The 24482-nt window shown below is 40.2% G+C and overlaps 1 protein-coding gene across 1 annotated transcript in view; it reads left to right on the top strand.

Moving 5' to 3' along the window:
• prkd3 (protein kinase D3) overlaps positions 1-22772 on the top strand; it is a 61981-nt gene extending 39209 nt beyond the window's left edge. The window contains exons 8-19 of the mRNA XM_088354357.1: positions 4-190; positions 3560-3683; positions 3806-3883; positions 8770-9034; positions 9374-9426; positions 9952-10024; positions 10112-10218; positions 11243-11404; positions 16078-16176; positions 16244-16511; positions 21163-21248; positions 21318-22772. Of these exons, the coding sequence (XP_088210483.1) occupies positions 4-190; positions 3560-3683; positions 3806-3883; positions 8770-9034; positions 9374-9426; positions 9952-10024; positions 10112-10218; positions 11243-11404; positions 16078-16176; positions 16244-16511; positions 21163-21248; positions 21318-21491 (1676 nt within the window). The 3' untranslated portion in view covers positions 21492-22772. The remainder of the gene's footprint in view (positions 1-3; positions 191-3559; positions 3684-3805; positions 3884-8769; positions 9035-9373; positions 9427-9951; positions 10025-10111; positions 10219-11242; positions 11405-16077; positions 16177-16243; positions 16512-21162; positions 21249-21317) is intronic.
• The last annotated feature ends 1710 nt before the right edge of the window (positions 22773-24482 follow it).

Below are 24482 nucleotides of genomic sequence, written 5' to 3'. Positions count from 1 at the left end.
CAGAGCCAGCTAGCCCTGGCCCAGATTCAGACACCACACTGGATACAATGGAGGTGGATAGCAGTGAGTTGGAAGGCAGCAGAGGGCTGGATGATCCAGAGGAACTCTCAACTCCAGAGGAGAGAATGTTTGACATAGATTCTCCTTTCCTGGACCGAGAGAAGGATGAAGAGCCCATAAAGACCTCCAGGTGATTGCATAAAGTATATTATGCGTAAAAAATATTTAAAGAGGACTTTCATTATGTAGTCCTCAAAAGTATGGGTCAAACAGCAGTTTGCACAGTGTTGTGTCAATTGTTTAATCAAAACCATTTTAGAGACAAAGCACCCTTTTTTCAACAAAAAATCGTCAATCTAAATTCTTAGATATTAATTCCCAACCCTGAAAAAAAGCTTAAACGATCATGTTTATGGTTATATGAGTAAAAGGCACAATAAAGACCAAAATTAAAAACCCTGTTGATCTGATGCCATTTGCAAATGCCCTCATCTTAGTTTTGAACTACCGTACTTTCCGCACTATAGGGCGCACCGGGTTATAGGGCGCACCCCCAAAAAATAGTTTTTGGTCCTATATCTTCCATATATAAGGCGCACCGGATTATAAGGCGCTACAATGGGAACGTCGACAAAACAGTCAGATGATTCAGTCAAACTGATTACCCCCTTAACATTCCCAAAGCTTGCAAAGAAGCAAATACGTGTCGTAGACACGTGCGGATGCGGTGTCCGTACGATGTCACTTAAATGCGTCATTTCAAATATCATTCGGAAGGTTGAAGTCTTGGGATTCAAGAAATGCCAAACATTTCTATGTTTCTATTTTCTTTTTCGCTCACAACTTTACTGTGCATATGACAATAAACACTTGGAATTGAGTTTAATTCACTCAACTCATCACAGCAACATCAAGATCGTTCTAAAACAAGATACCGGGAAAATATAAAGCCGCATAACTCACCTAAGTTCTCACGTTCAATAATGATACGCAATCATGGTCTTCTTACAACCGTGAGTGAAGTAAATCCAGGAGAGTAAATTATTTGCAAATACAGACTAATAAAACATGTTTCTTTATAGTGTACTTTAGTAAGCTTGCTACGCCATTGCTAAACTCGGCCGATTGCAGGGTTTCTTTTGGCCATCTAGCCAATCCGAGGCTCTAAATAACTTCAGCCAATAGCGATCGATTTAACGGATGATTGACACATTGGTTAGCCAATAAAACGCCGGTATATAAATCCCAGCATACACCGCAGACTTGCTACGCCATTGCTAAACTCGGCCGATTGCAGGGTTTGTTTTGGCCATCTAGCCAATCCGAGGCTCCGAATAACTTCAGCCAATAGCGATCGATTTAACGAATGATTGACACATTGGTTAGCCAATGAAACGCCGGTATATAAATCCCAGCATACACCGCGGACTTGCTACGCCATTGCTAAACTCGGCCGATTGCAGGGTTTGTTTTGGCCATCTACCCAATCCGAGGCTCCGAATAACTTCAGCCAATAGCGATCGATTTAACGGATGATTGACACATTGGTTAGCCAATGAAACGCCGGTATATAAATCCCAGCATACACCGCGGACTTGCTACGCCATTGCTAACTTGCAGGGTTTGTTTTGGCCATCTAGCCAATCCGAGGCTCCGAATAACTTCAGCCAATAGTGATCGATTCAAATGATGATTGACACATTGGTTAGCCAATGAAACGCCGGTATATAAATCCCAGCATACACCGCGGACTACTCCACGTTCGGGGTAAAATCGAGTCGGCGGCTGTTGAGTAAGTTGCGAGACCTTGCGAATTTAATATTGAGCTATATATAAGGCGCACTGTGTTATAAGGCGCATGGTCAGCTTTTGAAAAAAAATTAAGACTTTTAGGTGCGCCTTATAGTGCGGAAAATACGGTAGTTGATATTTCTTCTGTTTTTATCTTTTTCTTAGGCAATTATCTTGGACCTGTAATTTATTTTTTACCTTTTATGTTTTCTTTACAGGTTTCTCAACCGTATTTGTGCCAAAAAAATAATCATTAAAATCAGCAAAATTATGTGAAAGTTATCTTTTTAATTTGATATATTTTATTATTGATTAATTGACTGACATTCTTTCTCCCTGTTTATCAAATACAATATTGCAATTAATTAAAAATGAACAACTTTGATAAACAATTGAGAAAACAAGAGACAAAAAGGGCAACTAGAAATGCAAAGTCATTTTGACCCCTCATATACAAGTTCTTATCGTTCAAATTTAACCATGAATGCAAAATATAAAAGTTAAAACAAACATACAAAAACAAAAAACGTCCATCCATTTATCCAAATTGTTTTAGTCCAATTTTGTGTGTAATTAATAACTCGTTGAATTTGAATCCTTATTTTTTGCCGTGATTTTTTAACAACTTCATTTAACAAAATATGTTAACAAATACACTGTACTACGTCATGAGCAGATAATTACTACTGTATGGGCGCCAGGCTTTACTTGCCCAAGACACACCGCATGAAGTGGTGCCCCGACAAACCTGGAGGTTAAGGAATCCGTGAACTGTGATGTATAAAAGAAAATACAAAATAATCCACTGCCCCCTACTGATATGGATGTATGTTAGTTTCTCAGGTGATCACTGGAGAGTGCTGTGATGATGAGCAATGACAGGTCTTTTTTTGTAAAGATAACATTGGGCAATATCCTGCAGCACACTAAACAAAGTCTCACAGCACAGTAGTGAGCCCTGGAACACTTGTTAAAAACACTTAACATGACAGCACAAATAGTACATAAGAAACAAACCTAACACGACCAAGTCTATAACCTGACAACCTTTTCTGCTGGAGCCAGCCAATATAAAGAGCTGGAATCACGAGGTGCTTGTGTGGACACTGATTAGACGCAGGTGGGCGCTCTCCAGCCATTCTACCCAGAATGGTGCGTTTTCAATGGAAAATATTGGGGTTTACACCTCTCATCATTTCAAGTATGATAAATTGCACAATTGCTGTGGAATGCTCTTCCCCCTGAGATTCGATCTGCAACCTTAGTGGAAATGTTTAAATCTAAGCTTAAAACACACTTCTATTCTATAGCATAGGAATAACCTATATTTTATGTTGACAATATCTGTTTATTATTTGCTATTGCAACATCCATTGCAGCCTGATCATCCTGGAAGGGGATTACCTCATGTGCAGTCCCTACTTTTTTCATTTTCCTCATGTTGAGGTTTTTGAGTTTTTCCCTGCCCTCATGTAATAATAATATTAATAATAATTTCCTTTGTATTGTCATTCTTTGTAACAATGTACACAGAACGAAATGTCGATACACCTGACCCGTTGTAGCGAGTCGGTGCAGCCGCAGCCAGAGGGCGCCGCCATTATACCAATTAGGTATGTGTCGGTCGAGGCGCGAACCAGCGACCTCCATGTAGGTTTTAGATCAGGGGATGGTGTAATAATGGTTTGTGGTTTGCCATAATATGTGGCCTTTGCAGCCCTTTGAGACTCTTTGTGATTAAATTCAAATGTTTTGTACTTCAATTTAGCCCCTCTACAAGTACCAACATCCCACTCATGAGGGTGGTCCAGTCCATCAAACACACTAAGAGGCGGAGTTCCACAGTGGTAAGAGAGGGCTGGATGGTGCACTACACCAGCGGAGACAACTTGGTAAGACTGTCTATTCCAAAACCGATTATACGTTTTTATCTTCTCTTACAAAATAACATTAAGCATGTGAAGTTTGATTTTACTTGTATATACTCATTTGGGTTTTGCTTCTTTTGGGACAGAGGAAGAGACATTACTGGCGGTTGGACAGCAAAAGTCTTAGTCTCTTTCAGAATGACACAGGAGCCAAGTTCTACAAAGTAAGCAATATCTATCAGCTTCATAATCGTGTAGTTTGCACCATATTCGTCCAATACACTCTTTGACATAAGGGCAATCATTTGAATTAAAATGTCAAGAGTCAAAGGTTCCTAATCATTAAAGCCTTCAATCAATCTTTGTTATTTGGAAGCACGAAAACAATTGTGGTGACACTTCTTGTGCCATGCTTGATCATTACACCACCACAAGAGCTTAATAACACGGTAATTATGTACTGAGAACTGAGTGAGAGAGCTTCAAGTTAAACACTTCCACATGTGTGCTGATAGTCTGTTGGGTGTCTGGGATGTTTTTATTTTATTGTCCATGACACAGTGTATGCATGAAGACAACTCCTTGTAGTGCACTGAGAGTTTTGATGAAATGGAATGACATCTCCAAAATATATGCCGTATGTCATTTCCACGCAGGTGTTTTTAAATGAAGTATTAACTTTGAACACTTTTGAGTGACTTGCAGTCTAGCTTACTCAAAAAGTCTACAAAGGTCATTTTTTACAATTGGATATACTTGTGGTACAAAGTATTGTCTTCCACCAGAGCAAACGCTTTAATCCACCTCATTTGCATCACACAAATGTTTTACAGCAACATGGGTTATCATTTATTTAATTAAAAATGCAGATATTTTCTTGTAGTTTATTTGAATGTACTGTAAGACCTCAGTTATCCCGGTTAATGTGGACCAAAACCACCCGCGATAAGTGAAAATCCGCGAAGTAGCGGCGCACTTTCAAAAAAATTAAATTATTATATATATATTTTTTATTATTATTTTTTTAGACCCGGTTAATGGGGAACAAAACCACCCGCAAAAAGTGAAAATCTGCGAAGTAGCGACGACCTGTCAAAAAGAAAAAAAGAAAAAAAATATATATATTTTTTAATTATTATTTTTTTAGACCCGGTTAATGGGGACCAAAACCACCCGCTAAAAGTGAAAATCTGCGAAGTAGCGACGCCCCTTTAAAAAAAAAAAAGTGACCGGTAATTAGGTAATGTTCGGTCGCTCCCGCGAGCGAGCCCCTAACCCGCGGCGCGGGTACTTTTAGGCGCGATTCGCACGACACCGACACAGTTACGGGGGTCCCGCGCACGTCCGCCGCCTTTCGTCCGCCGCCTTTCGCCCGCCGCGCGCGGTCGGCCGCCTGTCTCACGCCGCGCTACTGGGGTCGTCGGACGAGCGGGCTTCCCCCAGTTACGGGGATAGCCCGATCACGCCCACCGCCTTTTCTCGCGTCGCGCCGTGTGACGCCGCGTCCGCCGAACTCGCTCCGTCGCGCGGCCCGGGAATGACCTCCGCCGGGGGGACAGACGGGAGCAAAAAACAGGTGGGAGTCAGGGTCGGAAAAGGCTTGCCTAGTGTTACCTTAGGTTAGCAGACGGACTGACTAAAGGGGACAGATAGGAGTGGGTTTAAATTGGTACAGGGAGCCAATCAAAGTCCGAGGTAGTTTGTGCCAACGGAGGAGGCACAGGTGATTCACATCGGTAATCATGACACATACATGTATGCAAAATATTGAAGGATACAAGATCCACTTCCATTTTTTTTTTAACTTTACCACATAAGTCTGAGATTTGTTATTTTTTTTTAAATAAATGTTAGTTCAGAAATGTCCAAAAGTGATTATTTTTGGACAAAACATTTTGGTGTTTTCGTTAGTACTTAATTGGTGTCGTTGGTGGTATAGTGTATAAAGCACTTTTTTAGGAGCGAATATCATTTTTGGTATATTATATGCCAGCGGCCCCCCTGTGGTGCCACCTAAAAGCACCATGGTGTTTCAGTGGTTGACTTAACTTCCAACTATTACAACCTGGTAATAATGTAGTAACAACATTACAAAAACACAAGTTGTTATTTTAGAAATTATATTAAAATGCTAGCCATTTGTGCAAATTAGTTACAAACAGTAGCTCTCAGCTTAAAAAGGTTGGTGACCCCTGTTCTATGGATTGCTGAAATACAGTCAGCGGGTTGCAAATGGCACCCAAGCAATTGTTCCGACACTACCCCCCTGAACATGTTCAGCATGTAGATTTCAAGGTCCTCCAGATCTTGCAGTTTTATATCTTGAGCTATGTCCTGTAATTTTACTCGAATTATCCATGCTTTTGGTCATTAGCATGTGGCCGCTGCCCTTCCCCCCTTTTTTTTTTAACTTGCAATTTGATGAGCAGCGGTCGCATGGCAGCCAACTTGCTAGGCACAGCTACCGTTTTCCCCATTTGGAAGCTATAAAAGCCTTTCGTTTGAAGATGAGACCCCTGTACTTGTGGTTTTGCCTTTAATGGGGTAAAGGGGCTTCTCTGTGTCTGCTAGGTCGACTCCCGTCTTTCGTCTCGCTGGCTAGCGGTAGCGCCGGCGGCTCGCACTCGGATGGGGCCCCCGGCCGGCCTGGCCCTTGCCTTGTAATCAGGGAAAGCGGTGTGCTCCGGGCCCTCTCACGTGACCCGGCCACGCTAACCTCAAGCACTTCATCCGATACTCTGTGGCGAGCCGCACGGAAGGGGGCAGCGTGTGCCTCTGCAAGTGCAGATTGGTTAAACCTCTCTGCTCTTTTATCGTTTGACCCTCCCTCTTTCCTCACTTTGATTTGACAGTGACTGCAGAAGGGGTTGGGCAGGGGGACTTTTAAAAGTTTATTCCGAATGCTGTGTGTTCATAAGAAAGTGAGGTGAGCACAAGTTAGGATTTGCAACTGCATTACCAACTCTCAAAGGACAACCAATGAGACCCAGTGCAGCGTGTGAGTTTACATGATCTATTCAATGTTGTTTTTTGTAGTCTACTGATAAGTTTGTTCTGTTTGTAATATTGAACACCTGCAAAAGATTGGATAAAACGCTTATTCGTTATTTTGACTATTATACCTGACTGTTGTTATTTTGACTATCATGCTCTTTCAACATCATTGGCACTATCTGCCAATAAGGTTGCTGTTCTTTGATTACCACACCCTAAAGGGTGGATATGCTCTTTAAAAACCTTGGCTATTTAATTGTTAGAAGTGGCCCAGGGGTGGGCTTTTAGAACTGATTTGGAATTTGGCATTGTGAGGGTTTTTGTACAGTCGTTTTTTGGTGTCCCTGCAAGTTCAAAATGCAATGATGTCTTCTGTCTTTATTTTCAGCGTATATTAAACTATAAACTTATCGTCCACTTAACCAAAAAAAAACAAACAACAACAATCAAATAAGAAATGCTTGTTTATATATCCTACCTTGGTTCGGGGCCTTGACGGTGTTGTGGTTCTGTAGCTTTAGGAGTTAGGGCTGAGATTTCAATTGGCTTCGTTTGAATGCAATATTAATAAATATGGAAAATAACTTATTCCCTAAAATAATTTTAAAAAGTCATTACATTTTTAATTAAATGTACTGCCTGATTGATTGTTTGTTTTTTGGTTAAAAACGGATTTCACAAATGGGATTCAATACATTTTGAAAATTTCAGATTTTCGTGAAGTGTTTTTTAAAAAATGTGATTATTGGTTTCATAATTTTATATTGACCCTTCACACCCTCGTGACCTAACCATGTGACAATACCATAACCGATGGTAGTAACCCATGGTACACAGTAGACGAGGCCGGTAAAAAGAGCTCTACTTTTTTAACACAATTAGAAATAACTAGTCAAACGAATTGTGCACCTGTCAGATGAGGTAGCTCTCTTTGTCGGAAAGCACAAGGGCGCTATTTAGAGAAACAGAGGATAGCATTAGCAATGCTAGCTACCAAGCCTTACAGTACTGCATATTTACACATGCAAACAAGTCTTCCAGTCTGCCTTACTTTAGTCCACACAATCTGTACCGCTATATCGTAAATTGGGTATCCCCATACACCAGTGCTTATCTAAAAGCTTATAAAAGTCTGGATGCTTATCAGTTCTTCGTAGCTGGTACAGTGCTTTGTTTTGCTGACAAATGCACCCCCGGCGTGAAATGTCCCCCTCGAGTTATAAAAGCATCTTTGTAATTTTTTGGGGAATGTAATAGAACAGTTAACCACTTTCTTTAGAAATCACTTTTGAGCATTTTGAAAGAATTAACTTTGGCGTTTTACGTTCACGTTTTCTCTTCTGAAGGGTTGTCACTCATTTAATTTGTTGATAATTTGGCAGTTCATTTCAGCGTAATAAGCTTTATGGTAGAACACATGAGAGTTTTCAATACATGTGATATTTGCAAGATAATTGTTTGAATCCCTGGTTAATCACAATAAAAGCAGCTCATTTACGTTGTAAGAAATGGCAACTGTAAGCCACCATGGTAGCTAGTTAGCACTAGTTAACTTATTATGTACAGTGTCATTAATACCTACTAAGGGCTGCCAGTGCTGTGCCTTGGCGCAACACCAGTCCCTCTGTTTGACTGAAGATAAACATTGCTGTCTTCTATCTTCATCAAATGGGATACAATTTCAAATCGGGCACAGAAGCTTGCCCATCGCACAGGAACTAATCACCATGGTAAAAAGTGTGAGTTATATTCTTCTGTTGGGGTTATTGGTATTTCTTTCAACTCTATTGTGCTTAATGGTCAAAATAACAAACAGTGGTCCGGTATAATAATCAAAATAACAAACTCGCATCTTATGCAATATCCTTTGCAGGTGTTCTGGATTAAAAACCAGCAGAAAAACTTCCCAGGAGAAACCGTGTGGGTTCTTATCATAAATGGCTTATTTTTATTTTTACAAAAAATCTCAAACGACTACTTGAAAAATAGATTGCAGGCCTTGATTTGGGCTTCTCTTATTTATTGGGTCCTGATTGTCTGTGAATATGTCTCATCACTAATTTACAACATGAGATACACACTATATAGAATGGAATGTATTATTTCTGCCTTGCAGGAAATTCCCCTATCTGAGATACTCCAGGTGGAGCAGAGTAGGGATTACAATCATTTAGCCCAGGGAAGCAACCGACACTGCTTTGAGATCATCACAGCCACTATGGTGTACTATGTTGGGGAGAACAACGCCAATCACTACAACAGCCCTGTTCTGGCTGCTTCCGGAGTGGGCGTGGAAGTAGCTCAAGGCTGGGAGAAGGCCATCAGACAAGCCCTGATGCCAGTCACTCCTCAGTCCAGTGTGGCGAGCACTGCAGATCATCGTAAGTTTGCTTATAAATTCCAATTCCCGTGTTCAGGACTTTATGCAACCGCAACCCCTTCTTATCACTGCAGTAAATCTTTCCAAAGCAGAAAATGCCTTCCAGGATAATAAAACCAACCTTCTGCTCATGAAACGATGGCCCCACCATCTTTTCCTTCCTTCTGTGGTCTCACTCGAATCCTCCGTTATGACACTGTGCATACTTGCATCGTTCTGTCATATACTGTACAAAGCCATTTGATTACGTAATCTTCGTGATGATCTATGATGATAAGACGAAAGAAGTTCTGCTTGTTTTTACTCAGTCGGTGATCACTGATGTTTTCCTTCCCCCCAGGAGAGCTGTCCATCAGCATATCTGTGTCCAACTGCCAAATACAAGAGAATGTGGTGCGTTTTTATTAACTTATTTTCTGTTTTGAATCCAAAAATAACCATGTTGCTCAATTTTCATCCTCGTGCTGTGAAAGCATGACAACACTTCTGAGCTAGCCGTAATGCATTTTGAATTTTCAAAGCATATTCTCAAATTTCGTGCTTTAAAAGGGACCTAATTTATTATTTTGTTTTGATTGCAAGTGCATCAAAACCAATTTGATAAAACTGTCTATTTATAGATTAAATTAATGAATTAATAAATGTCATTTATATGTCTGTTTATTCATTGCTGCTATTCTATAAAGACGTATCTCTAATTTTTGTCATTATTTTCTGCATGAATGGAACTTTTATAAACATAGGTAGAAATGAGAGCTGTATTTTTGAATTATCAGACAAGAGTATGTCTACATTATCTTTTTTTCCCCTTATGTATTGGATTGCAGACTATATTGGCAAATACACCCCCCCCAAAAAAAAACAACCCATCAGTCTCACAAAAAACGTTTCAAGTTAAAACAACATTTATTTTAACAGGATATTGCATCAGTGTACCAAATATTCTCTGATGAAGTGCTGGGGTCAGGACAATTTGGCATTGTGTATGGAGGTATGTTTGCCCTGCCATTTTAAGAACATGAGCTTTCTTTAAAAATGGTGTTCATTTACAGTATGTGTATTTTGGTTGTTAATACAGGCAAACACCGAAAGAGTGGAAGAGATGTGGCCATAAAGGTTATTGACAAGATGCGATTTCCTACAAAGCAAGAGAGCCAGCTGAGGAATGAGGTGGCCATATTGCAGGTGAATGTCTACCAATATATGACTATAATTCCTCTATGTTTTGCGGTCTGTACCTAGCCGCCTCAGAGCATTGGTTGAAAGATATTTTGCGATTCATTTTCCATGCAGCAATATGCAATTAGGGGTTCGTAGAGCGCACTTTGGTTGGGGCCTTGAGGATATTTTTTGCTGGTCTGTCCACCATAAAGTGAACTGCACTCCTGCGGCCGCAATTTATTGTCCCCAAATACAAATCGCAGCAAGAAGGGACCAAAAGAGTGCAATTTTGCCATGGCAGCTCTAATTTTTACTTTTACCTTCTTTTTGCCTAAATTGAACTGCACTATTGTGGCCATGACCCATTATCCCAAACCCATCTTGTTATTTACTTTTTTCAGGAGTTCTGGCCCATCCAAAATAAAATGCACGGGTATGGCCAAGATTCATTATCCCCGGTCAGCTTTTGCTGAAAGCAGTTGCCGGCAGAGCGCACTTTTGTTTTTCAGTTTGAGCCGCTGAAGGGTGCTGTTCTGACGCACTTAGAATAAACTGCACTGTTTTGTCCATAATACAATTATCCCGGTCGACTATTGCTGAGAGCTGAGCTGGCAGAAGTGTTCTGGCCAGCCTAGAATGAAATGCACTGTTTTGGCCACAATCCGTTATCCCCAATTAACTATTGCTTAGAGTGGGGGCCACGATAGCAAATTTTTGTAATGCGTGTCAGCTCTTTTTTTTTTTTTTTTTTTTTTTTTTTTTTTTTTTCTCTGGTTAAAGTTCACTGCACTCGTATTGCTGCACTACATTATCCCCGATGTGTATTGCAGGAAGCAGAGACTGGCAGAGTGCACTTTTGTCGTTCCTGGCAGTTTTTTTTCCTGACTATTACTGCAAGGGGGGGTCTTTACAGAGCACATTCAAAAATAGAGACTTTTGAATATTGCGCGAGGGTCTGATCCTCATAATCGTGATGAACGATGGATTACAGTATTCACATTTATGGGTCTCTTTGAACTTATCATGTCTGTGTTGGCTGAAATTTTAGAATCTGCATCATCCTGGTATCGTCAACCTGGAATGTATGTTTGAGACACCGGAGCGTGTGTTTGTTGTGATGGAGAAGCTGCATGGCGACATGCTGGAAATGATTCTTTCGAGCGAGAGAAGCAAGCTGCCAGAACGAATCACCAAGTTTTTAGTCACACAGGTGAGTGTGGCGGGATGTGCCTTTTTGCTTTTTTGGATTATCACATTTTTATAGTCCAACTCCCGTTTATATTACTTTTGGATTGTAAATAATTTGATTAATCTAGATTTCACATTCTACACACTAAATATTTGCTGATTTTTGTTTTTGGGGAAACCATTTTATTATACCTACTGATTCGAAAAAATATTTGGTAAAAACAATTTGTTGATATGAAGGACCAAGATGCCAAAAAGACATATGAGAGATGTTAAAAAAAAAGCCTAATGTATACAGGACTGTCTCAGAAAATGAGAATATTGTGATAAAGTTCTTTATTTTCTGTAATGCAATTAAAAAAACAAAAATGTCATACATTCTGGATTCATTACACATCAACTGAACTATTTCAAGCCTTTTATTATTTTAATATTGCTGAATTTGGCTTACAGCTTAAGAAAACTCAAAAATCCTATCTCAAAATATTAGAATATCATGAAAAAGTATACAAGTAGGCTATTCAACTAATCACCTGAATCATCTAATTAACTCGAAACACCTTGCGAGGGTTTCCTGAGCCTTAAAAACACTCAGCTTGGTTCAGTAAACTAAATCACAAGTATGGGGAAGACTGCTGATCTGACTGCTGTCCAGAGGACCATCATTGATACCCTCCATCAGGAGGGTAAGACACAAAAAGAAATTTTTCAAAGAGCAGGCTGTTCACAGAGTGCAGTTTCAAAGCATATCCACAAAAAGTCTGTTGGAAGGGAAAAATGTGGCCGGAAACGCTGCACAACCAAGAGAGATGACCGCAGCCTTAACAAAATTGTGAAGAAGAGCCGCTTCCAGAATTTGGGGGAGCTTCAAAGACAGTGGGCTGAAGCTGGAGTCCAGGTATCAAAAGCCACAGTTCACAGACGTGTCCGGGAAATGGGCTACAATAGCCGTATTCCCATGGTCAAGCCACTTCTGAACTCAAGACAACGGAAGAAGCGTCTGACTTGGGCTATGGAGAAGAAGCACTGGACAGTTGCAGAGTGGTCCAAAGTCCTCTTTTCAGACGAAAGCAAGTTTTCATTTCATTTGGAAGTCAAGGCGCCAGAGTCTGGAGAAAGGCTGGAGAGGAGCAAAAAGTTGCTTGAAATCCAGTGTGAAGTTCCCACAGTCAGCAATGGTTTGGGGAGCCATGTCAGCTGCTGGTGTTGGTCCACTGTGTTTCATCAAGTCCAGAGTAAATGCAACTGTGTACCAAGAGATTTTAGAGCACTACATGCTTCCATCTGCTGAAAAGCTCTATGGAGATGAGGATTTCATTTTCCAGCATGATCTGGCACCTGCCCACAGTGCCAAAACCACCAGTAACTGGTGCTCTGACCATGGCATCACTGTCCTTGATTGGCCTGCTAATTCCCCTGACCTAAACCCCATCGAGAATTTTTGGGGTATAGTTAAGAAGAAGATGAAAGACACCAGACCTACAAATGCAAATGAGCTGAAGGCCGCTATCGAAGCATCCTGGGCATCAATAACACCTCAGCAATGCCACAGGCTGATTGCTTCCATGCCACGCCGGATTGATGCAGTAATCCGTGCAAAAGGATTCCCAACCAAGTACTGAGTGCATCAATGGACATTTTCAAATGTTTGATTTAGTTTTGCTGTTATAAAATTATTTTTTTACTTGGTCTGAGGAAGTATTCTAATATTTTGAGATGGGATTTTTGAGTTTTTTTCAGCTGTAAGCCAAAATCAGCAATATTCAAATAATAAAAGGCTTGAAATAGTTCAGTTGATGTGTAATGAATCCAGAATGTATGACATTTTTGTTTTTTTAATTGCATTACAGAAAATAAAAAAAACTTTATCACAATATTCTAATTTTCTGAGACAGTCCTGTATAGTAGTAAATACAAAGTTCACTTTCAATCGTATTGACTGATATTTAAGCCTACTTATATATATTTTTTGTATTTTCACATTTATTAAAACATTAATACAAAACTAAATGCGCAATTTGACAACAACAGTATGAACTGATACTTAATGCTTTGTTTAAATATTGTGTTTGTATTTGTATATATTTTTTTAAATTTTATTTGTGTGTTTTTTTTTCACCTCAGATGTATTTATAATTCAATTGTGTTTAAATAACATGTTTTTGTTGCAATTTTAACACTTGTTGTTTATCCATGTATTTTTAATTGATTTTATTACGTTGGTGTGTATAATCCTCTACAGTTGCTGCCCTACTTCATTTGATGTTGATAAATCAAACAACATTGGCCCCATTTGTCGGTTTATTATTCCTCCGTGGTTAAGAAAACAGCCATGTTTGATGTTTTGTTTTATCCCACTGCACACAAGCCTCTTAATGCTTGTGGTGATCCGATTGTTGGTTGGTTGGTTGGATCCTTTAACCACTAGGGTCGTATGGGCACCATTTCCTGTGGTGTGTCTTGGGCAAGTACAGCCTGGTGGCGCTATCCCTCTCCAGGCCGTCATATGTATCCACCAGTCTGAATTGTTGATGACACTAGTTGTTGTGGCTTTAGGGCCTCCTCCCAAATTTTACTGACTGCTGGATGAAGCGTTTTTGTGGCCTGATCCGAAGAAGAGATGGTTCCTGATTTTCACTAGACCCGAGTTCTCAAACAAACTCTGCCTCTTTCGCAATAGTCCCACTGCAGCAGGTCCGTTTCTGATATGGCCAGTTCCTCAAACCCTAGCGTGCTGTGGTTTTAAGAGCAGGCCACAAACAGTTATAGAGAGACGTGATGACGAAATGTGATCTTGTGAGGCACTTATCAGGATTTAAGAGTTTACGTTGCGACTAATTTTCCTTATGGTGGTATCTGTTATAAAGTACAGTCGTATAAAAAGTTTGAGTACTTTTGATCATTTTCAAGATTTTTCTTCATAAATAAATGGTCGTTTAGATCAGCATTGTCAGTTATATATAACATATAGCAGATAAAGAAAGTGATATTTAAGAAGTGAAATGAGGTTTATAGGATAATAAAAGTGTGCAATTAAAACAATAAAAGCAGGCACAATTTGGGCATCCCAACAGAAACATTTACATAATTTCCAGACTATAAGCCAATTATTATTATAAGCAGCTCTCAATACAGATTTAAAGGAAAAAACAGATAAGCCGCAAATGCTTTTAACCTTGAAAGCTGTGCCATAGGCTTACATTTTCTTATTTTTTGTGATGAGGGGCAGTTAATGCTAACTTTTATTAATGTACAGCGCGTTACTGTACGTTGTTTATTGGCAGTTGTGACATTTCTACAACACCACCGGTCCTAATCTTAGCTCCTGTTGGCTGTTGTAAAAAATTACGATACATCAATATTTATTTGATCCTTTTTTTTCAGAACAACTGTATTTTAATGCTTCCTATGGATTCCAATACCTTCCAATAAAGGACTGGATTCTGGTTGACAGTATATTTTACCATTCGTCTTTACAAAACATCTTCAGGTTTGATGGTTTCCAAGTATGGACAACCCACTTTTTATCACACCACAGATTGTCAGCTGCCAATCAGTGCCCAGGAAACCGAAGGCAGTTCTCTGGTTTGAATGAACTTGCACTTTTAAAGTGATGCCATTATCCTGCAATTAACGTATTTATCTGTGAAACCTCTTAATAAAAACAATTCAGCGATACACCGAGGATTTAAACGTCAAACTACAAAGTAGCAAGGGAATACCAAAACTATAAGCCGCACCAGTTATAGGGCGCACCCCAAAAAAATAATCCGCCATATATTTTTCATACATAACGCGCACCGGACTATAAGGAGCTATAATAGGAGCATCAAAAAACATTCAGATAGGTCAGTCAAACCATATTAAACCATTAACGGTACGACGACCAACCAAAGGTTGAGAAGCAAATACGTGTCTCAGACACGTATAGACACTGTCATCAAACTCTCGGGATTCAAGATATGCTGATCATTTAAAAACATACTCATCACAGAAACATCACGATCAGTCTGAAACAAGATACCAGATAAATATAAAGCCGAGGTAGATCACCAAAAACGTTGGGTTGCAGACATCAAGTTCAATGATAATAGGCAACCATGGTCCCCTTACATCCGTGAGTGTAGTGAATCCAACATTGTGAAATATTTACGTACTCCAAAACACGCAATAATGCCATTTCTATATCGATGAATGTTGCTTGTTGCTAAAGCTGTCTGTTTAGCCCTATTAAATTATAATTTATATTTATATAATTATAACCTAAGTTTTGATTCACAACTTTTTGGGTTAATTGCAGGCTTTGATTTACCCTGCTTTAGCCTATCCGAACGGAAAAGACCCGGCTCCTTTACCTCCAAATAACTTTAGCCAATAGTGACCAATTCAAATGATGATTGACACATTGGTTAGGAAATGAAACACCGCCATATACTGTATATATTACGGCATGCACCGCACACTACTTTTACGAGGTAAAATTAAGTCGGCGGCTGCTAACCTGTTGCGACTGAAGATTGATCATATATATGCTGCACATTATTATAAGGCCCATGGTCATCTTTTGAATGAAATAAATGCTTTCAGGTGCGCCTTATAATGCGGAAAATACGGAACTCTCAATGCAAATTTATTTTTATTATTTTCCTTACGTTTTAGTGGTTACATCTGTATTTTTTCCTATTTTGGGCCTAGATTCTGGTGGCATTACGACATCTGCACTTCAAAAACATTGTTCACTGTGACTTGAAGCCTGAGAATGTACTGCTAGCTTCGGCGGAACCGTTCCCTCAGGTAAAAGCTTTTAACACTTATTTCAACATGTCTTAGCACAAATACAAACTTTCCATTCACCTTCCAGGTAAAGCTGTGCGATTTCGGATTCGCCCGCATCATCGGCGAGAAGTCTTTCCGGCGGTCAGTGGTCGGAACGCCAGCTTACTTGGCACCTGAGGTGCTACGTAGTAAAGGCTACAACCGATCGCTAGACATGTGGTCTGTGGGAGTGATCGTTTACGTCAGCTTGAGCGGGACCTTCCCTTTCAATGAGGACGAGGACATCAACGACCAGATTCAGAACGCTGACTTCATGTATCCCCAGACACCCTGGAAGGACATCTCAACAGAAGGTAATATGAAATACCTAGGTTACTGTTATCCTGTGTACTTAGTTTGATAGAATAAATAACACAGTATGCCTTAATTGAATTCAGCTCCAGGTTCAGTTGCATATTGTCACAATGTTTTTACATCGGTTGATTAAGTTCTCGTTAGGACCGGAACGGAAACAGGACCCACTTGCGTGACGTTTACCACAAGTTTTATCGAAAGACAGAGGAAGAGCTGCGCCCATTATCCGGTATTCGCTGGGCACGGGAAGCAAATGGCTCTTTTACTAGGATTGTGATCCGAACACGGAAGTGGATCTTCCGTAGCGAGCGATGGCTGTGTCAGGGGCAGAAAACTGGTCGGTAGCCGGGACTGGGAGAGCAAGACGTGGTTGGGGTCGGAAACGAGTCGTAAGCCAGAACGGGAGAGTAGACGTAGTCGGGAACAAAAAGGGGTTGTAGCCGGAGACAAACAGGAGCAAAAACGGGACAGGCGGGGGTCAGGGTCGTAAAAGACTTGCCTTGTATACACTACGATCCGCAGACGGACTGACAACAGGGGATTAACAGGACTCGGTTCAAATACTGAGTGGGAGCCAATCAGAGTCCGAGGCAGTTGGCGCCAAATGAGCGGGCACAGGTTATTCACATCGGTAATCATGACAGTTCTGTTTAGTTCAACGACAATAGCATGGTGAGAAAGAAATGCTGTAGTCTGATTGGCTGCACATGAATCACATTTTTACTGAAAGTGATCAGTCGTAATATAGGTCCTTTCGATCATAATGTATGACCAAGGTGTCACAGCGAAACAGAACACATTTTTTTTTTTTTAATTCAGCATATCTGCTGTCACCCTTCATTCAATTTCATAAATAAATAAGTCATTGACATCACAGCGACAATATAAATGCAATACAAAACTTTCGCACATGCAAGCGTATTAATGTATAAGGGTTTAATAGCTAAACGAATAATTGACAACTAAAGGTAATTTAAGTATAACAATTTTAGGAAATTTTATTTTTGAAATATCATTATTCCACATTTTGATGTCATTTTTACAAATTATATAGCATTACTATAAAATGTGAATATGTACCTGTAATGTCATATACAACTAAAAAGGTGTACATTAGGTTTACCAACACCACCAATTTTCTTTGTTTGTTTTTAAAGATTATATTTTTGGGGGGCATTTTCTGACACATTATGAGTCTACCAAATACCTATCATAATTCAATTTCACAATTTAAATTGGTAATAAAATTACTCTATTCTTTTTTTCTATTTCATCATTAAATGGACAATATCATTTACGTTTGTTGCAGCCCTATTTTATTTTTTTGTAATTTATTTTTTATTATTTGAAAAAAAACTGTTTCAGTGTTCAGGGAGTGTGTTTTTAGATTTTATTTGCCCTCAATTACTCAGCTAAATATTGAACAGGATATTGTAAATTTTTCAGTCTATAAGGCAGGCGCACCTAATAATAAGCTGCACTGAGTACATTTTATACAGACGCTGCCCGATCTGCGAACGAGTTGGTTCCGGACGATCGTTCGTAAGTTTAATTTGTTCGTAAGTTGCTTCAGTGCTATATTTTGTATGTTTATGGTTTGTATAAGTATGTTTAAGGCTCGTATAAGTAACCTGTACAGTTTTGTACTAAGAAATAAACATTTAATAAAGTAATATGCTCTATAAAGATAAATAAAGTGAGGTTTTACTTACTTTATTTCTCAACCGCATCAAGCTTCAATATTCCACTTTCATTTCAAAAGAAACGGCTCGCCTTTTTCTCACACTTTACACCAACCATATTGATTGTATGCACGAGATGTTAAACAATAAAAATGTCAAAGTTCTTAGCACGCTAGCGATACAGTAATTGTTGTTATGATTACACACGAACCAGAAAGTAGAAGCCGGATTTCTTCGGTGTGAATGCTGGGCGACCTCTCACAGCGCCACGCGGCGGAAAGAAGCAATACAGCACTGTCCTCTTGTCACGATTACCCATAGCCCTCACCTGTGCCCGCTGATTTGGCGCCAGTGGTGCTGCTCGTTGCCTGATTGGTTCCCTCTTATTTAAACTCAACGCTTCCATTCACTCCTTGTCAGTGCGTCTGCGAACCCCCGCACATGCAAGGCAAGCACTATTTGACTCTGGCTCCCGTCTGTCCCGTCCTTACCCGTATCCTGCTCGTCTACTCCTGGCTTTCTGATCTTCTCTGGCTCCCTGACTTTTTCCTTCCTTGGACCACACTTCGATCTCCTGCCCTGGCTACTCGACCCTTGTTTGCCCATCGACCACGCTCCGATCGCCCGTCCCGGCTACTCAACTCGTTTCCGCCTTCCGACCATGCTCCGATCCCGTGAGCTCCCTGCTCCTCCTGTCCAGCGATCGCCGGATTGCTGGCGCTTGCTTTCCCATACCTGACTGCTCAATAAAGTTTGGGTCTACCATCTGTTCTGTTCTGACAACTCGACTCGGAAAAAAGGTGCACACAATACTTACAGCAATGTCTGGATATTATTCGACATCCCGCAAAAAAATGAACGCATCTGCCGGAATCTGTAAATCGAATGTACGTAAGTCTGGAGGCGTCTGTACATACATAAGCCGCACCTGACTATAAGCTGCATGTGCCCACATTAAAAATGAGATACTTACAAAAAAAAACGGTAAACAGGAAGAGTTTTAATAATACACCGTACCTTACCCCTTAATGTTCCGACGGCCCGTCGGGGGGCTGCTGCTTTTTTCCTTAACAAATACGTGTCTGTACGATGTCAAAAGTCACTGAAATACGTCATGCCACATATCATTGGAAAGGTTAAACCCTTGGATTCAAGATATGATGACCATTTCAAAATATATTCATCAAAGAAACACCACGCTAAGTCTAAAACAAGATACCTGAAAACTAAAAAGCTGGCATAGCTCACCATTAGTAATCCTTTCGTTTCGCCACATTATTTCCGTTTGCAAATAAACAGATTCATAAAATGATTCCCAATATGGTAGTTAGTGCTCCCCCTTTCGACCGACACCTTTTTTCATGCTACTTTTATTCATGCACAAAGCACAGTTACATCAAAATGTCATCTTCCTCGACACATATGTTCCCCATGTCTCACTTTTACCTTTACTGCTTAGGCGCCCGTGAGAAAAAAATGCATAAATTGGCTGCATTGTTGCATTAGCCGAAGGGTTGAAAGCTTGGGAAAAAAGTCGCGGCTTATTGTCCAAATTCTAGGGTAACCGAATAAGAAAACAACCGTTTTTTGCCTTGCTTAATTTGTTGTTTCTTTCTTACGTTAGTTTAAAATAGTGTTTTAGAGGACACATATTTTATTTAATTTGATTATTGACAAAATTATCAAAAAATTAATACAATATTAAAACAATTATTTATATTAGTCTTAACCCAAATTATACCTTTTATTTGTTGTGTTTTTATGATATCAGTTTGAAATACTGTTAGGAGACAGGGATTTGACCTGTTTATCCTCTTTTAGTTATTTAATGGGTTAAAAATGCATGTTTTATACAGTATAAGCAAAATGAGTCAAGTTATGTTTATTTATATTGGCAACTTTCATATATTTCTGTGCGTCCGTTTCCGGTCCGCAATCCAGTGTTTACAGACCACTGTCCTAAAGGAGACTGTGTATTATTGAGTGCTTCCTTGTCGTTAAAAAAAACTTTGTTTATTAAAAAACACTATTGATTCAAGTAATATGTAAAAAAATATGAGCTATCATATCAACATGCATTTTCAAAAAATACTCGCAGGTCGAGAAAATAACCATTTGTTTTTACGTGATTTGCGTGCCGTGCCCTCTTTGTAGTTCCTGATAATGAAATACATAAATTGTCATAATTACTCATTGCCCTCAGCTGTGCCCGCTCGTTTGGGGCCAGCTGTTGCTTGTTGCCTGATTAATTCCCCTCCTACTTATACCCAGTACGCCGTGCTCTCCCTGTCATTCCGTCAGCAAACCTCTGCATACGCAAGGCAAGCCTCTTGACTCTGGCTCCCTTCGGTCTCGTTTTTCATTCGTATACCACTTGTCTGTTCCTGATTCCCCATTTGTCTCCGGCTATCGACCCATTTTGTCCTTTAGACCACGCTCTGATCTCCCACTCCGGCTATGACTCGTTTTTGACCACGCTCTGATCTCCCGCTCCGGCTAACGACCCGTTTTTGACCACAGACCATGCTCTGATCCCCCGCTCCGGCTATCGACATGTTTTGCCCGTTTGACCACGCTAATATCTCCCGCTCCGGGAGATCCACTTCCGCATTCCGATCACGCTCCGATCCCTCGTCCAGCGAGCATCGGATCGCTTGCGTTTGTTTTCCTCTATTTCTCAATAAAATTGTGAGTAAATGTTACGCATCTGTGTCCTCCTCCTGTTCTGGTTCCGACATAAATAATAATTTTTACAGTTTTTGTGGGTGCGTTTTATCCACTTTGAGTCTTTGTAGTCTGTAGTGTCCCTAGTTGCCTGTCAGTTTTGGCTGCACTACACTAGCGACATTTTGTGGTCAAATAATTCATACAGTCCTTTTATAAATGCTTAAGTGTCAAGGTAAAAAAGGTTCTTGTTAAATTTCAAAGAAAAAACTATGCTGCACTTAACATAGTCTTTCATTCCCAGCCACAGACCTGATCAATAATCTCCTCCAAGTGAAGATGAGGAAGAGGTATAGTGTGGACAAGTGTCTCAGCCACCCTTGGTTGCAGGTGACTTCAATATTTGACTTAACTTCCATATTTGCGCGGTCTTTTTGTAACTCACATTTTTGTCTTCAGGACTATCAGACGTGGTTGGATCTCAGGGACTTCGAGACGAGGAGGGGCGAGCGCTACATCACTCACGAGAGCGACGATGCCCGCTGGGAGGAGTACGCGGACGAGCACAGCTTGGTGTACCCCAAACACTTCATCATGGCGCCCAATTTAGATGACATGGATGAGGATCCTTAGCATGGCGCTTAACTTTTGGGGTGGAACACTGGGAAGCGTAAGCCCCTTCCTAATACTGGGACACGCCACAAGAAAACACGTAAAAACTTTTAAGAAAGATGAACTTTATCCTCCCCATCGAACAAACACATTCCATGGATGTAAAGACAATCTTTCTAAGATAAACTTGATTGTTATGTTTTTTAATTGTGGTCCGTTTTCGATAATAATACGGTTCCGTTGCTCTGTTGTGTGAAAGAGCAGGTCCGTCCAAGGTGTAAAGGGCACTTTTCACAAAGGTCTGAGAATTTATCAAATTTCCCAACAGTTTGTGAGGTGTTCCCTTGACATGAAACTGGAACAATCACACACTTGTTTTTTTTTTTGTATATTGTTTTTAATGTATTTTGGAAATTGAAGTGGTGTTTTGCACTATGTTGCTTTGAACATTCCGATGGAACACAAACTCCAATTGCTGCTACAGGGTTTGATCTAGGTGCATAATATTCAGTCGTGATGAAAAGTGAATTCTATCCAGCAGCTCAGTAACAGCTGATGTGTGTTTTTTAAAGTGACATTATGTATTAGTGATTTATAAAAACAATTCATTTAAAGAAAGCAATATTGATTTGAATAATAAGCAAAACTACAGGAACTTGTAAAAACCCATTTAAATACTCTCAGTTCAAGAAATGTGTACTTATTTTACATAACATGAGGCTTACCTAGAGCGAGCTGACATAATTGTTCTTCATCTTGCTGCTACGTGAACTCCCCCCAAAAAACGCAAAAAGCTTGCGATAGGCTGAGGAAAATTGTAGCAGTTTGGTCTCCGTAGTTTGTATTCTTCCTTGTGCTTTGTAGACCCCATTTTCGGTTGCACTACACAACACAGCCACGTCTAGTGTTCAAATATTACACAGTGTCCCTTTAACATGATCTGACTCATTGTCAAAGAAAATGTTGAAGCCTGAACAATATACCAAATCGAGTGTCTTGCTAGTTTCAATGGTATTGACAGCATCTTTTTTGTGGAACGTGATCTAAAATCATTATTTTCTTAGCATTACAGAGAGCATTGAACAAAATTGTCCATTCCTTCTAAGTAGTATGTGTAATGTTGTCCGTACTTGTTTTTTGTGTGCATCAAGTTTTACATCCGGCAGTTCTGATTTGGGAGTGCATGCTGCTTTTCCTTCAATATTTTTCTCATGTTGCCACTGGATTGGCAACTGTTTTGTACGTCAATATGCATCACATACGGTTGGAAAATAAAAACCACGCTTCTCAAATAAGGAAAAATACAGGTGCTTACCAGTTCATCAAATGTATTAACCTTTTAATCAAATTGTCAGAACCAGAACATGAGGACCCAGATGCGTAAAGTTTCTCACACAAGCTTTATTTTACGGGAAAGGGGCAGTCGTGCACGTTAACACAAGCGCCAGTGATTCGGCGCAAGAAGTAAGCCAGAGGTCGACGAGATCGATACCAGTTACACGAGCAGATACCTGACAGACGGGGTCGATACCAGACAGGACGGGACAGACAGGATTAATATCAAATACAGGAGAGTGGAGACGGATAACAGACAGGACGAGACAGACTGGAAAGATACCCGATACTGGAGATTGTAGCAAGGTATCGGATAGGGCGAGACAGACGGGATCGATACCTGACACTGGAGACCGATATCAAACAGGACGAGATAGACTGGAAAGATACCCGATACTGGAGATTGTAGCGAGGTATCAGACAGGGCGAAACAGACGGGATCGATACCAGACACTGGAGACCGATATCAAACAGGGCGACGTAGATGGGAACGATACCAGACACTGGAGACTGTAGACCGATATCAAACAGGATGACATAGATGGGAACGATACCCGATACTGGAGATTGAAGCAAGGTAGCAGACAGGACGAGACAGACGGGATTGATACCAAACACTGGGGACTGGAGTCAGATATCAAACAGGGCAAGATAGACGGGATTGATACCGGGCAGGATCGATACCGGACAGGATACACAAGCAGGATACCTGACAGAGTCAAATCACACGTCTTGCGGGTGCAGAGGTTCGTTGACGGACTGACAAAGGGTGAGTGAGAGCACTGAGCTTAAATAGGAGGGAAGTCAACTAGCCGCAGCTGGTGCCAAACGGGCGACATTTGTCCGTTGATTAACCATCGTCCAAATACAATGTACCACCACAAAACATCACAAATTGAGGTTGATACTAACAAAAAAAAGATAAATATGATATAAGCAAGGGCTACTTCAATACAATTTTTTTTCATACTGTGCAGCCTGGTATCAAACTACATGCCTGGTACTGGTCTATAGCCCGTTGGTTGCACACATCTAGTTGACCAATAATACACGCTGTTCCTTTAACGAAACACTTTTTCAGCTTTTTGTCAAAGTAACCCAAATTGTGGATAGATCCACTTTTGCCCCAAATAAGGCTATTATGACACAAATATTTTCACATAAAACACCACAACCAAATGATCCGAATAAAAAATTACAACGAATCTCAGTTGTAAAAATGTGACATGTAGCATATTTTGCATATATGTACCCTGCATTAAGCAATGTCAACGTTCAGTTAAAAAAAATCATATCGTATGTCGGTGTCGCGTACCCCAGAAAACAGATGGATATGATTGTGGGCCATTCACTCACCACAAGTGATTCATGAAATGCTTGAAAAGGGGCAACTGCAATGCGGGACCTTTGAAATCATTGATGATAGAAGCTTTCACGTATTGAATGAACATCCAACTGCTGCAGTGAAAAATTACAGAGATTCGGATAGATATGATTAATTGCTCTACTTTTTTTTATTCCTCTTCTAATGGTTTGTGCAGCGAGATAGCGGCTTACCACTAAATGCAACAAACCCTGCTCATACTCACCGCGGAAGAGAAGTTGAGTGGAAAAAAGTGATCTTTTTCTTCCCTCTTTTATCTGCTCACTCAAATGCTTTCAAGATGTGAACTCTGC

This window comes from Urocampus carinirostris, chromosome 15 (assembly GCF_059441175.1).
Source record: "Urocampus carinirostris isolate Australia breed hairy pipefish chromosome 15, RoL_Ucar_1.0, whole genome shotgun sequence".
Classification (NCBI taxonomy): Eukaryota; Metazoa; Chordata; class Actinopteri; order Syngnathiformes; family Syngnathidae; genus Urocampus; species Urocampus carinirostris.
Note: the sequence above shows the minus strand (reverse complement) of the source record. Positions and strands in the feature narration are given on the sequence as shown.